Source organism: Triticum urartu, chromosome 2 (genome assembly GCF_003073215.2).
Source record: "Triticum urartu cultivar G1812 chromosome 2, Tu2.1, whole genome shotgun sequence".
Taxonomy (NCBI): domain Eukaryota; kingdom Viridiplantae; phylum Streptophyta; class Magnoliopsida; order Poales; family Poaceae; genus Triticum; species Triticum urartu.
In genome coordinates this window covers 8,340,387-8,354,547 of record NC_053023.1, presented here as the reverse complement: position 1 = coordinate 8,354,547, position 14,161 = coordinate 8,340,387, and the positions used below count along the sequence as shown (strand labels likewise).

At 43.4% G+C, this 14,161-nt stretch overlaps 1 protein-coding gene across 1 annotated transcript; it reads left to right on the top strand.

The window, feature by feature from the left end:
* The first annotated feature begins 6,671 nt into the window (after positions 1–6,671).
* On the top strand, positions 6,672–14,161 carry LOC125535039 (probable apyrase 3). Its single transcript, XM_048698101.1, has 9 exons — positions 6,672–6,960; positions 7,066–7,194; positions 7,318–7,374; positions 7,511–7,603; positions 7,718–7,914; positions 12,966–13,057; positions 13,158–13,372; positions 13,463–13,652; positions 13,789–14,161. The coding sequence occupies exons 1-9, from the start codon at positions 6,721–6,723 to the stop codon at positions 13,917–13,919; spliced, it is 1,344 nt and encodes a 447-aa protein (XP_048554058.1). The 5' UTR covers positions 6,672–6,720; the 3' UTR covers positions 13,920–14,161.

The following is a 14,161-nucleotide window of genomic DNA, read 5'->3' as shown; positions in this document are numbered from 1 at the left end:
TGTCCCCCTCCGGTTCACTCGGGAACACTATTCGTAGAAGGAGAAGAAGAAGGAGAAGACGAGGAGAGGAAGAAAAGGAAGAGGAGAAGAAGAAAGGAATAGAGGAGAAGAAGAGAAAATTAGAATATATATTCTAATTTTCTATTTTCTCCTCTATTCCTTTCTTCTTCTCCTCTTTTTTTTCTTCTTTTTTTTCTTCGACACATGGGGGGGTCGAGAACGTCGGACATTCATGAGAGAGGCGAGGAAGAAGGGGAAGAAGAGGGGAGAAGAAGAGGAGGAGGGAAGAGAGGAAGTCTTTCTCTATATCTTTTCTTCTTCTTTTTTCTCTTTCTTCCTTCTTATCGGGAACGAGGGTCATCGAGGGGTCGAGGAGCGTAGAGGAGAACCCTAAATAGAAAGTATCGTCGGTGTGAGATACATGTACGTCGGTTGTCGGACACTACACCCACATCCCACAAGTGGCGCGGGCTTCGACGCCCACGTCACTTGTGGGACGTGGATGTAGTGTCCGACACCGAAGGCCACATGTATCTCACACCCACGATACTTGCTAGCTATTTAGGGTTTCCTCTACCGAAAAGAAGAGGATAAATAAATAAGAAGAAGAAAAAAGAAGAAAAAGAAGAGGAGAAGAAGAAAGGAATAGTGGAGAAGAGTATTCTATTTTCTCTTTTCTCCACTATTCCTTTCTTCTTCTCTTTTTTTTCTTCTTTTCTTCTTCTTCTTCTTCTTCTTCTTATTAGCCGGAAGTAGAGAGAGGTTTCCTAGTGTCAAAGTATTGAAGAAATCCAATGCCTTCATCATTAGCCGGAAGTAACCAGGGCATGTTGGTACGAAGTTCTGCAAAGTTGTTCTGGAATGGAGTCCCGGATAGGATAATCCGTCTTCTGGTACAAATTCAGCAAAGGCCTTCGAAATAGCGATATTCGGAAGGCTCTTGCTGAACTTTGTACCAAAAAGCGAATTATCCTATCTGGGACTCCGTTCCAGAACAACTTTGAAGAGCTTCGTACCATCATGCACATGTTACTTTCGCCTAATGATGAAGACATGGTTTTGTTGAATCCTTTGACACTACGCAACCTCCCGACCCCTCGGCGATGCTCTCGAACATGAGAGGAAGAAGAGGATAAAAAAAGAAGAGGAAGAAGAAAAAAAAGAGGAGAAGAAAGAATAGAGGAGTTCTTCTCCTCTATTCTTTCTTCTCTTTTTTTTCTTCTTCTTCCTCTTTTTTTTATCGGGAACGAGGGTCATCGAGGGACATAGATGTAGTGTCGTCGTTGTCGATATATACCCCCTCTCGATAGCTTACTATGATTAGGTAGCTAGTTCTATGTTTGGCACTAATATATCCATCTATCATGTTTGAATAATAATTGCCATGTTGTAAATATTTGTAGAAACTATGGACACCGCCCTAGACGAAGCAACAAAAGAAGCGTTGTTGAGGGACATAATCGCAGAAGGAAGTGATGCCATCTCGTTGTTTCTCAACGAAACCGATGGTCTGGAAGGAGAGGGTGAACAAGCTGGCTACGGTGACCTAATGCCGGTGCAAGAAGAAGAACATGAGGACGGCTCCGGTGACCGAACCGAGTCCGGCCAGGTATATATATTAGTTAAGCCTATGCTGACTAGCTGATTGATGCATTCATTGTTTTGGTATGTACACATATTAATTAAGTCTTTGTTCTTTTTTCTAGCCCTCCGGATCGAGCACAACTTCGGTAAAGAGACGAGGCCCGAAGAAAAAGTTGAGCTCGGATGAAAAGTTTGAGATCATAGCAATCGCGCCCGACGGCCAACCGATTGAACCCCTCCGGACAAAGAGCGCATTTGTTGCTCAGTGCGGGGTTCTGGTTAGGGACAAGATCCCGATAAGCATCCAGCAATGGTTTAAGCCGGCTACAGAAGACCCTGAGGTGTCTTATGTCAATGATATGCAGAAAAATGATCTTTGGACTGAGCTGAAGTCAAATTTCACCCTACCGCCTGAGGATAATCCAGAGAACCCAGTTAAAGAGAAATTAATCAAGTCTTTTGCTCTGAAGAGGATGGCAGAACTATTCAGGAGGTGGAAGAAAGAGCTGAATAAGTTTGTCGAAAATAATGAGACACCAGAATTCAAGGGCAGATATGAGAAGATCAGAGATCACTGGCCCGCATTTGTGGCCCACAAGACATCGAAAGAGTAAGAAGATGTCGGCGACAAACAAGCAAAATGCTGCGAAGAAGAAGCTTCACCATCGCACGGGGTCAGGTGGCTACCTCGTAGCCCGGCCTAAGTGGTCCAAGACTGAGAATGATCTGGTTCATAAAGGGATCGAACCAGAGACAATTAACTGGCCAGACCGTTGCCGGACTTGGTTCTTCGGGGCTGGCGGAACACTGGACCCTGTAACAGGGAAGTGCATTTGGACGAACGATCAAATGGACATACCAGTCAGTAAGCTTAAGCAGTATATCGAAGCAGCGCAGGAAGGGACGTTCTTTCCAGACAGAGAGAACGACGAGCTCACAATGGCCCTCGGGAATCCTGAGCACCCTGGACGGACACGAGGCATGCCAGGCTCCGTTCCGTGGAAGGTTGGGTTTCCGGACGCAGGCGGTTACAAATCCCATGAGAGGAGGAAAAAAGTGCAGCAGACCCAAATGCAGGCGCTGCAAGCAAGGGTAGATGCGATAGAGGAACGAGAAGCAAATCGCAGCAAACGTACTGCCGAAGCCTCCCCCGAAGCTACCCCGCCATCTCAGCGCAGAAGCAGCGTGGCTTCCACCGAGCTGCTTCAGCCAGAGCATGCCTTGACGGCTCCTGCCAGCTATCCTGTGGATGCTATCACGAAGTCTCAAAATTGCCACCTTATGACGCAATGGATGAATTTGAAGGTCAAGGCGGCTGTTGGCTCTATTTATCCTACTGAACCCGGCGCAACTTTTCACTGCCGGCCGATTCCAGAAGGATATGCTAGGGTGATGGTGGATGAGATAACGGAGGGATTTGAGGACCTCCAGCTTGACCACCCTACCGGTGAAGGGGAGACTCGGCTGGGGTCTGCTTTGAAGACTCCATGCCTATGGCGGAAGGAGCTCATCAACCTTCCGAACTGGACGCCTCCGCCTCCTCCTCCTCCTCCTCCGGCGAGTCAGGGCACTCCGCCTCCACCGCCTCCTCCTCCGGCGAGTGACGATCTGGGCCCTTGGCCGGCTTCTTCTCCGGCGCTTGGCGGCACTCCGCCTCCTTCTCCGCCTGCGCTGACGCGCCCGAGCAGCCAACCTCCTCCTTCTCCGCCTCGTCAGCAAGGGCGGAAGAGACCTGCCGCCGCTCCAGCTGCTCCAGTGCGTCGTAGTCCTTGTCCTCCGCCGCTTAAGCAAGTAAAGAAGACAACCGCTACGTCTGCTCGGTCGGCGTCTAGCAGTACAACCAGAGGCGGGAGGACATACAGATTCGGTCCTTCTCTAAAGACTCCAGAGAAGTTACCATACGAGAGGACCCAGGAGGAGAACGCCGAGATCGCGCGAGAAGAAGTGAAGAAATTCTTTGAAGGGGTGAAAGCAAAGAAACATCCACCTCCGGAGGAGAAGGTAGATCGGGTGAAAGTGAAGCGCACTCTGGCTGCCCTGACAAAACCACCGAAGTCTGATCTGCCGAAAGGAAACTATGACCGCATTATTGGAAAGGAATTTGCCGAAGCGGAGTCGGGAAGTACTGTTAGTGATCAAAGGCTGAAAGAACGACGAGCTGGGAAACAAATTGCCCAGCTCGGCGAACAAGCGAAGCCATCGTGCCCCCCGCTCAATGTGCCTAGCCACAACATCGATAATGATCCGAGGATGGTGCCCGGTTATAGCAATCTTGCAGATTACCTTCCCGACGAAGTACATTATGAACCCATGGACGTGCAGATACAAAGATACGAGTACGGAAAGCCTCTCGTCAAAGATGAAAGATCTCTATCAACGATGATGCGAAGATTGCAATGATTGGTACTTGAAAATCTGCAGAGACTCTGGGGGGAGGAGTACTTTGTATGCGAGAGTTAAACCGGAGCATGACCTCGTTGGAATTGATCTGTTGCCTGTTCCATTTGAGGAGTTCTTTCAGTTTTTCAATCAATTGGCCCTCGATAAAAGCAACGGTCACCTGCTACTGTCTGTAAGTAGTACTACTTCTGTCATTAAGTCTCGCTATATAGCTTAGCTCTTTCATTGCATGTATTTATAATTCATCCTCACTATATTATGCAGATTGAAGATTGTCGAATTGAAGAAAAGACAAATCGGTGATATAGGGTTCATTAACACAATATCATAGATGCAACTCAGGTTAAATTTCATGCCGCAGCTACCGAGGCCAGCTTGCTACGATCGTTCGTAATAAATGAAAACAAAGATATAATACTCTTTCGTCACAACTTCAAGTGAGTGTTACTGTCTTGTGTCATATTCGGTTTCCCTTATGTATTAGTCAAGGTTATAGTAATGTAATTGATGAGTTATGCATGCGTGTGCAGTTTCACTATATTCTCCTAGAGATTAAGCTTGAGAGGGACTAGTAACTGTCTTAGACTACACGAAAAGATCCCCAGGAGCATGCGGACATGACTCAAATGCTCGAGAAGTAAGTTAAATCGATCATTATCCAACCATATCAGCAACTTTGTTCATTTCCTGATATATCAGTAATTGTTTTGCTTTGTCTGGCAGGGTTTGGAAAAAATTCACCAAAAAATCCGGGACTCCCGAAGAAGCTGCATTTAGACACCCGAAGTAAGTACTATAGTAGCATGTTCCGCGCATCTCCTATTGATTCAAGCGCTAGTTTCATCAATACCATTTGCATTCTTGCTTATCAGTTTCGATTGACCTCTATTTCTTGTAAAGTGTTTGTGCAGGAACAAGGGAATGATTTCTGTGGATACTACATTTGCGAGTCCATCCGCCACACGACCTGTGAGCGGGGCTACTCTGAACAATATGAAGTGCGTAAATTAAACAACATTCACAATTTTATTTTATTACCATCATTTGTGTTGAGTTTCATTCATTCATATATATATATATGTATTGACCCCCTTCTTCAAATTAGATGTTTCGGAAGCGGGATGAACTCAGCACCAGCTCGCATGCGAGCAATTACCCCCAAACCCCCCCCTTTCAAAAAAAACAAAAACCCCAGTCACAGAAGTGCTGACGCGTGGATGTCTATTGGTCCCGGTTGGTGCCACCAACCGGGACCAAAGGGTCTCCTGACTGGGCTCTGCGCAATGCCCACGTGGAGGGCCTTTAGTCCCGGTTCTGGATTGAACCGGGACTAAAGGGGGAAGGTATTAGTACCGACACTTTAGTCCCGGTTCCGGAACCGGGACTAAAGGCCCTTACGAACCGGGACTAAAGGCCCTTACGAACCGGGACTATAGGCCCTTTTTCTACCAGTGGCTTGTTCGGGCCCAGAGTTCTGATGGCCCGTTTAAGAAAATCAGGTCAGGCCTGGTCCCCTAAAAAGTACTGTGCCTGTTGCGCATGGCCTCAGAAGCCCCACGACCTTCCTACTCGCGGGCCAGAGCTCCCACAAAGGGATGTTGCTTCCTCCGTATATTTGGCCGGCAGTCTCTGTACCTCTCGGAGGTGTGCCTATCTATCTCCCCTTCCTTTCGTCTCACTGCGCGGTACTTCAAACACCGTAAGCCGGCCACTAGCAAGATTGGATCTGGGTCAACAATCTTTTGATTCTTCGAATCAGACAAAAGCAGAGAGACTAACTTTCTAAATGCAGGAGTAGCAACTCCCAAGCCGTCCACATCGCATCATACCACATGTGCAGGGGCACCATTTGCAGGATAGCAGTAGTTTTATACTATAATACATAACATAATTGTACGTACGTGCATCCCACTGACAGCGTGCTGTCAAGTGGACATAACAATAAGAGAGAAAGATTTGGTGGATAAGAGAGCATACGAGCGAGGCCTTTTGGCTCTCGCCGCTCTCGGGCTTCACGGAGCATAAACTTTTCAAAAATCCAATAATCAACTGCGAAAGTTGCAACAATTCTGAAAATAAATGCATAAGTACTTACCATACTAGATGTGACTAACATTTTGTTACGAAATACATTTTGATGTGGGCTGTACAGAAAAACAAAATCATGCACTTTTATAGTGAATAATACAAGTATTAGAAATACAAGATTTTGTTATTTTTGTGTAGCTTGCACAAAAATACTTTTTGCCATGAAACATTATAGACAAGTAGTTCAACTCTATAGGCATATGTGTACTTTTTTCCAGAATTTTTTTAGGCCTAAATTTTGATTCTGAATTTTTCAAATTTCAGGCTCCATGGAGCTCGAGCTCCGTTAGCAATTCTCAAACACAGTAACTCAGTAATACTACTACTCTTCACAGTATAGCTCTATTCCTAACATAGTGGTGCATATCTCTTGTGATATCATTCATAAGAGGGAGGGAGGAAGATACCGACAGTCGAGGAGAGATCGCGCACGGCCAAGTGGCGCCCCGTCAGAATATTTGCACATGGAGCGTGTTACGCATGGATTGAAAACTGCTTAACTAATGAAATGCTGCCTCCCCTAGATCTCTCCCATACCCTTCCCTTTTTAAACCCTACCCTCCCAACTCAAGAGTACACCACTTGAGCTTGAGTAGCAGCAGTTGCACTGGCTAGCTACCTAGCTACGGGTGCAGCAGCTCAGTCGCGATGGCTCACGCCCTGGGCATCCACTCACTTGTCCTCCTCCTCCTCCTGGCCTCTTCGTCGGCGTCTAATGACATCGTGCTTGGCCGGAAGGCCGGCGCGGCTGTGGAGGCACGGCCAGCACCGGGGAAGTACGCGGTGATCATGGATGCCGGCAGCACTGGCACCCGCGTCCACGTCTTCAGGTTCGACAAGAGGATGGAGCTCGTCGACGTTGGCGACGACATTGAGGTCTTCGCCACGGTATGTATACATTACGCACAATTGCACATCCAGTCAGCCGTTCATGTGTTCATCTACACTAGTATGTTCTTATTGCCTTAATTATCCCGTAATTTGTTGGCGCAGGTGAATCCGGGACTGAGCTCGTACGCCGGACGGCCACAGGACGCTGCCAACTCCATCATGCCTCTGCTTGAGAAGGCCAACACCGCTGTGCCTCGGTCACTCATGAAGAGAACACCCATTAAACTTGGGGTTCGTCCCTCCATTCAATTCCAAGTTTAACTTTAAGACAAAGCTAATATGTGAAGTAAAAAATCAGAGGGAGAACTTGTATTGCTTTCTCCTCTTGGCCAACAAAATTGAAATAATGTGCAGGCGACCGCTGGACTTAGACTCATAGGAGACGAGCAGGCGGAGCAAATTCTTGAAGCGGTAAATAATTATTTTGATCACTTAATTAGAGGCTAACTGTATATTTTGATTATTTTTCCTAGTCTCGTTTTAACAGCTGTCAAAATTTAAAATGGACTTGCTAAAATCTAAAACATAACCGATTCCTAAAATACAGGTCAGGAGTGTTGTCCACACCAAGAGCAAGTTTCAGTACAATCCTAGTTGGATCAATGTGCTCGAGGGATCTCAGGAAGGATCTTACTTATGGGTATATACTACTGTACATGACATTCATATATTAGTATTACATACAGTACTCTGTATTAATTCACACAAATTAATAGCATATGCTAGAAAAATAAATAAATGTTGCAAATTGTAGGTTGCTCTAAACTATCTGTTGGATAAATTGGGAGGAGAGTACGCCAATACAGTAGGTGTGATTGACCTTGGAGGCGGATCCGTGCAAATGGCATATGCCATTTCTGCAGATGCTGCTGCTGCCGCTCCTGTGGTTAAGGATCCGTATGTTACCAAAGAGTATCTCAAAGGAAGAGATTACAATGTCTATGCTCACAGGTTACTCGTTGGACCCTCAGAATATCATTGCTTATTTTATTTACATCGAGATTAAATGTTACAAGGCCCTATGGTAGCTCCCCAAATTAATTGATGCCTTGATCAATGGTGAATTTTTAATTAAAAAGGGTTGCAGGCACTCAGTTTAAAAACAATATATGTGTGATAAATACTAGTGGGGCAAGCGGCATGTGAGGAATATACAAAGTCAACCTTTCATTTGATCCAGAAGATCTGGAATCAAACAAGATTGATCGTCCTTACAGTATATTTGGTTGGGAAATCTAAATACAAGATAGATCCTGATTTTAAGCAGATATCTATTTTAGAATAGAGAGGTGCAAAAATGTGTTGCAGGTACTCAGTTTAATAACAATAGACGTGTGATAAATACTAGTGGGGCAAACAGCATGAGAAGAATATACAAAGTTAAACTTTCATTTCATCCATAAGATCTGGAATCAAACAAGATTGATCATCCTTATATTTGGTTGGGAAATCTAAATACAAGATAGATCCGTATTTTAAGCAGATATCTTTTTTCTAAATAGAGAGGTGTAAAAATGTGTAGAACCAACTATTACTCCTTTTGCAGGAATATGTAAAACCAGTTATAGGTGTATTAAATCACTAATAATGATAGATAGTGAGTACAGATAGTGCAAAACCAGAATCAGAACTAATAACATGTACTCCATCTTTCCCAAAATGGGTGACTCAACTTTGCACTAACTTTAAAATCAGTGCAAAGCTGAGTCACTTATTTTGGGATGGAGAAAGTATTATGCATACTCATTTAAAGGAAAATATATATTATGCATACCAGTGGAAGATGTGTGGTATATTATAAAGTTCCACACCAAAGCAAAATGGTTTCGGAGTAGGGGTTGACGGTCTTGCACCTATGCAAGGCATATAGGCTAATGCAATAAACAGAAAAGTTTTAGAATTCTCTCGGGCTAGAATAGAAAAAAAAACAGGAAATAGGCTATTTCAATCATGTTATGTCGACCAATAAAATATGGACTGTCATAACTGGCAACCGTGTGACAGATTGCAAAAGTACCATACCATCCCCTCCCTTCGATCCTGCCTCGACCCCCTCCTCTCTCGAGAGGACCCCTCCTGATTTTTTGGGGCATCCCGCCTCAGGAACCCCTCCCTTCGATCCCACCCCTCTCGATTTTCTTTCGAACGAACCCCTCCCTTCGACCCCGCACCTCTGGAACGAACCCCCTCCCGATTTTCTGGGCCGCTGGCCGTTAAAAAGTAGACAAAAAATGGGACATCAGAGGATCAAACCCAGACCCTCCCATGCTAAATTGGATGAAATTTCCAGCTGAGCTAGCAAACTTTAGTGATTAGACACAATGTAAATGCTACTTGTATCTTCCTGAGACAAGATTGAACAAAAATAAAAGATTGTGATCATTGAAAATCCAAACTGATAGCCTTACCAAAAAATTACCGTGGTGTCTGTACTTATGTTATCAGGTATGGATTTCATATATTATCAGTTATTAGACATGTGGTTCGTATATTACTATATTATTTTCACATAAGTTACTGGCATATGTTTTTGAACAATATTTCCTCTTTTTGGTAAAAAAATTACCGCAATGTTTGGATGTAAGTTATCAGGGATGTTGTTCGTATGTTAGCATTCTATTTTCACATAAATTATTGAGGTATGTTTTCGACAACTTCTTTTCCTCCTTGGTCAAAATTAACGCAGTGTCTGTATGCAAGTTATCGGGTATGCGATTCGTGTATTACGGTGTTATTTTCACATAAATTATCAGGGTTATGTTTTTCAACAAATTTCCCTTAGTCAAAGTTACCACGCTGTTTGTATGTAAATTATCGAGTATGTAGTTTGTATATTATCATGCTATTTTCACGTAAGTTTTCGGGGGTGTTTTCCCCCGGTAAAACTTACCATGTTGTTGCACGTAATTTATGAGGCGTGTGGTGCATAAAATATCATTTTATAAACATAATAGTTACCGGATATGTTTTAGTAAAAAAAATCTAAGTCCAAAAGGTAATCAGGCATGGGCGATGTAAGTTACCGCTCGTGCGGTATCTAACTTACTGCACATGCGACATGTAAATTACCATGGTGTTTACACAGATGTTTCCAGGACATGAAAATCTGAACTTTTTTCAAAGTTATCAACCTTTTGTTGGGGTCAAAAGTTATCGTCCGATACTAACAAAAGTCACCAATATTTTCCATTTGTTGTTAGCAACAAAAATGTATTGCTAAAATGCTCTCATTTCATCAGTAGTTACCAAACGAGCAACAATTGTAACATCATATACAACTAAACAAAACTCTCATTTCTTATGCCTTCAAAAACAAAACCAATCAGTTTCTTTGTAGCAGCGATGCAAAATTCAGCAGAACAAGGCCAACAAAGATCATCCTTTCTATAGAATAGAGGAACATAAGGTACTACTGTACCGTTTTTAGTAGAAGAAAAACGATATGCTATTTTCTACGTATATTATTAGGTATGCGGGTCATACATTACCGTGCTATTTTCACATAAGTTATTGGGGTATGTTTTAAACAACTATTTTCCCCTTGGTCAAAGTTACTACGCAGCTTTTACGTAAGTTATCGGGTATGCAGTTCATACATTACCGTGCTATTTTCACGTAAGTTGTCGCGGTATAGTTTTCAACAACCTTTTCCCCTCGTTGGTCAAAGTTACTGCACAAGTTATTGGGTATGCGGTTCGTATATTACCGCTATTTTCATTTAAATTTAGGGAGCTATGTTTCAACAATTTTTCTACTCGGGTTCAAATTTCCCTGATGTTATCATCTAAGTTATTAGGTCTGCGGTGCGTATATTATCATGCTATTTACACTTAATTTACCAGATGTATCTTTTCAATAATTTTCTTTCCCATGGTCAAAGTTAACATGATGTTCGTACGTAGGTTATCACGTCTGTGGTGCCTATATTATCATGCTATTTACACAAAATTACCGGGGTATATTTTCAACAATCCTCTCATGGTCATAGTTACTACGGTGTTTATACGTAAATTATCAGGTATATGGTGCATATATACCATACTACTTACAAAGAATTTACAATGGGTATGTTTTCAATAACTTTTTCTTCGGGTCTAAAAATATCCCGATGTTTGCACCTACATTACAGGTTTGCAATGCACATATTACCGTGTTATTTACACAAAAGTTACCCTGGTTATTTTTTCAACAAATAGAAATAGAATATGGATATGGTTAATATGGACAACATATGTTCATGACACGTCAAGCAGAAATGAAATAAAATGTAATTTTGCTTGTTTAGAATGTCATGCTAAGATGCTAACCCAGGTCAAGTACTCTCACAACAAACATTCTGATGTGAGCATGTTACTTTATAGAAGGCTAATGGAGTTTCTGCATATGTACTAGATGAAAAATCTCACGAGGCAGCATTATATGGTTCCTTGAACTAGCAGCAGGATGGTCTAAGAAGGTCACATCCAGAATAGAGCTTGGACTTTTAGTTTCTTGTTCACAACATACATATAACCCACCATATAAACTATAGGCTAATCATGTGCGCGTCGAAGACAATCAAAACTGTCAAGTATCGTATGAATGGCTCATGGCTGAACCAGATGTGGAGAAGAAATCATACTCAATTAGACGAAACTATAAAATTTTGGAAAAAGAACAACGACAAATAATCTTGATTATGTTCTGTTCTGTCAAGGCATATTAGCAATACATCATAATAATGTGGTTATGCCACTGATACATGTGCTACATCTGTGCATATATATCAATCATTTTTGCACACCGGGATCCAACACACTCAGGCGGCTTATTCTCTACTAGCTACTCTGCTAGTACATCAGAATTCAGAAAAGCACCCACCTAGAATTAGTTACTTTGCTAGCACAACAAAATCCAGAAAACTCACCTACCTAGAATTCAGATCTTACCTAGAATTTATACCTTACGGTTGATGTAATGGAGGGTTGCAGCCGGCACCCGGACCTATCAGTCCATGAAGGTGCTGTCTAGCTTCCACACCTGCACCTTCAGACGAATGCTGCTATTGTGTGGGACGAGCATGGCAAGGACGAGCTCGGACGTGTTTACAAGGAGGAGTTTCCTCGCTCACCTCAAAAGGAACAAGCAAAACAGGGACGAGCATAGATGGGAACCAGAACAGCGACGATCTCGGAGGTCAGCTCAGACGGGGAAAGCGGCCAAGCCGGCGGTGTACGAGCGGAGTGGCTGTGAGGTCGAAGACGAGCGGCGGAGTTGAGATCGAAGTCGAATGACTGGGCGTTGATGGAGAAGTCTACAGGGACAACCGGCCCGGACGGCAGTGAGATTGAGGACGAGCTATGGGATCGAGGTGGAGGAATACAATGTATTGACGACCGCGGCGAATAGGAGTTCCATCTTATCGCGGCATGGTGAGAGAGGAAAGGAACCGCTTCACTTTGGTCGAACGAATCGGTACGCGTTCACTTCACGGTGGCATGCATGCGTAAATATGTCTCTACTCCATCTTCTCCCTTTCCAGCAACCCAGTGGCGAGATCGCGACCGTACGATCAAAAAACCGATGGCATCCATCTCGTGCGTCGGATTTGAAATGGATGGCTTCCAGGTGGTGTGGCATTTTTGCAATCTGTCACAGGGTTGCCAAATACATATTTCGATAAAATATAGTACAATTCAAATTAGAAAAAAATTTGTGAAAAATTGTGAAGCTAATGAAAATATAAAACAAATGACTGGATGCAGTTAAAAGGTAGCCAGAAGCTCTATGTAGCCACACAAGTAAGAATGATAAATAAACAATGTTTTCATTAATGTTCATACTTTTTTCATAAACTTATATCAAACACTATAAACTTTGAGTTATGAAAAATCTTATATGCACTATAATTTGACATAGAGGGGGTACTTTGCTTGCATTATTTGACTACTTGAATTTACGCTACTAGATTCATCAATAACTTATTTGTGCTAATGGAAAATTTAATGGTGTTTCCATTTCAGCTACTTGTACTACGGCGCAATGGCTGCTCGAGGAGAGATTTTCAAGGCAAAGAATGGACCATTCAGCTACTGCATGCTGCGTGGATTCATTGGTAATTTAAATTACACATGCATGAACACCTTCCTACTTTGGTTGAGTAAGTTCGTAATCAAGGATAGCTCCATCTGATATATAAATATTTATCTTTGAAGGTAAATACACCTACAACGGAGATAAGTACGACGCCATTGCATCGCCAACAGGAGCAGCATATGACAAGTGCAAAGATGATGTGACCAAGGCACTAAAGTTGAGTGCACCCTGTGAAGCGAAGAACTGCACCTTCAATGGCGTGTGGAACGGCGGCGGCGGTGCTGGCCAGGCTGATCTCTATGCCGCCTCCAGTTTCTACTACATGGCATCAAGGGTGAGCCACTGGCTAATTTAATTTCAAAACATCTTTGTGAGAATAATTAATAAACTGTTGTATTTGTGTCTCTCTTTTTGGCTGAGACAGGTTGGATTAATCGACAGTGAGGCTACCAGTGGGAAGACCACCCCTGCAGCGTACAGGGCCGCTGCCGAGAAGATTTGCACGCTGAGCCTGGAGGAAGCAAAGGCGGCATACCCAAAGGCCCGAGCCACCGACGTGCCCTACCTTTGCATGGACCTCGTCTACCAGTACTCCTTGCTTGTGGATGGGTTCGGTAAGTAGCTACATATAGTAGTCTTCAGTCTTTGCCGGTGATGGATTTTTAGCGCGTGGTTGCTAGTGTTTTCTGGCAATGTGATGATAACCAGTTAGACCTGGTTTAGCTGATATGAATCATATGGTGAGTGCAGGTTTGGAGCCAACCAAGGAGATCACAGTGGTGGAGAAGGTGAAGCACGGAGAATACTTCATCGAAGCCAAGTGGCCCCTCGGAGAAGCTATAGAGGCTGTGTCACCCACCAAGCGGCTCCATGACGCATGATTATATTGCTAGTACCTCGCAATAAGGTGCTCATGCCCACACAATAAGATGAATGCATGGACGCCATCCCCAATTCTAGTTTATTTTTACTTATTCTTTTCCTTTGAGACATATTGAGTAAATGGGGTAGACATTCACACAGTACACTCATATAATGTTTACCCAAAACTAGAATCATGATGATTGATGAAGTCACCATAAACATCTCGTTGTCAATAGAAATGCTGCCTACACTGGAAAAA

Excerpts from the sequence above, each read along its gene's own strand:
- LOC125535039 (XM_048698101.1), top strand. The coding sequence starts at position 6,721 with ATGGCTCACGCCCTGGGCATCCACTCACTTGTCCTCCTCCTCCTCCTG. Across the intron at positions 7,195-7,317 it reads GAACACCCATTAAACTTGGG|GCGACCGCTGGACTTAGACT; the intron begins GTTCGTCCCTCC and ends AATAATGTGCAG. Across the intron at positions 13,058-13,157 it reads CATGCTGCGTGGATTCATTG|GTAAATACACCTACAACGGA; the intron begins GTAATTTAAATT and ends TTATCTTTGAAG.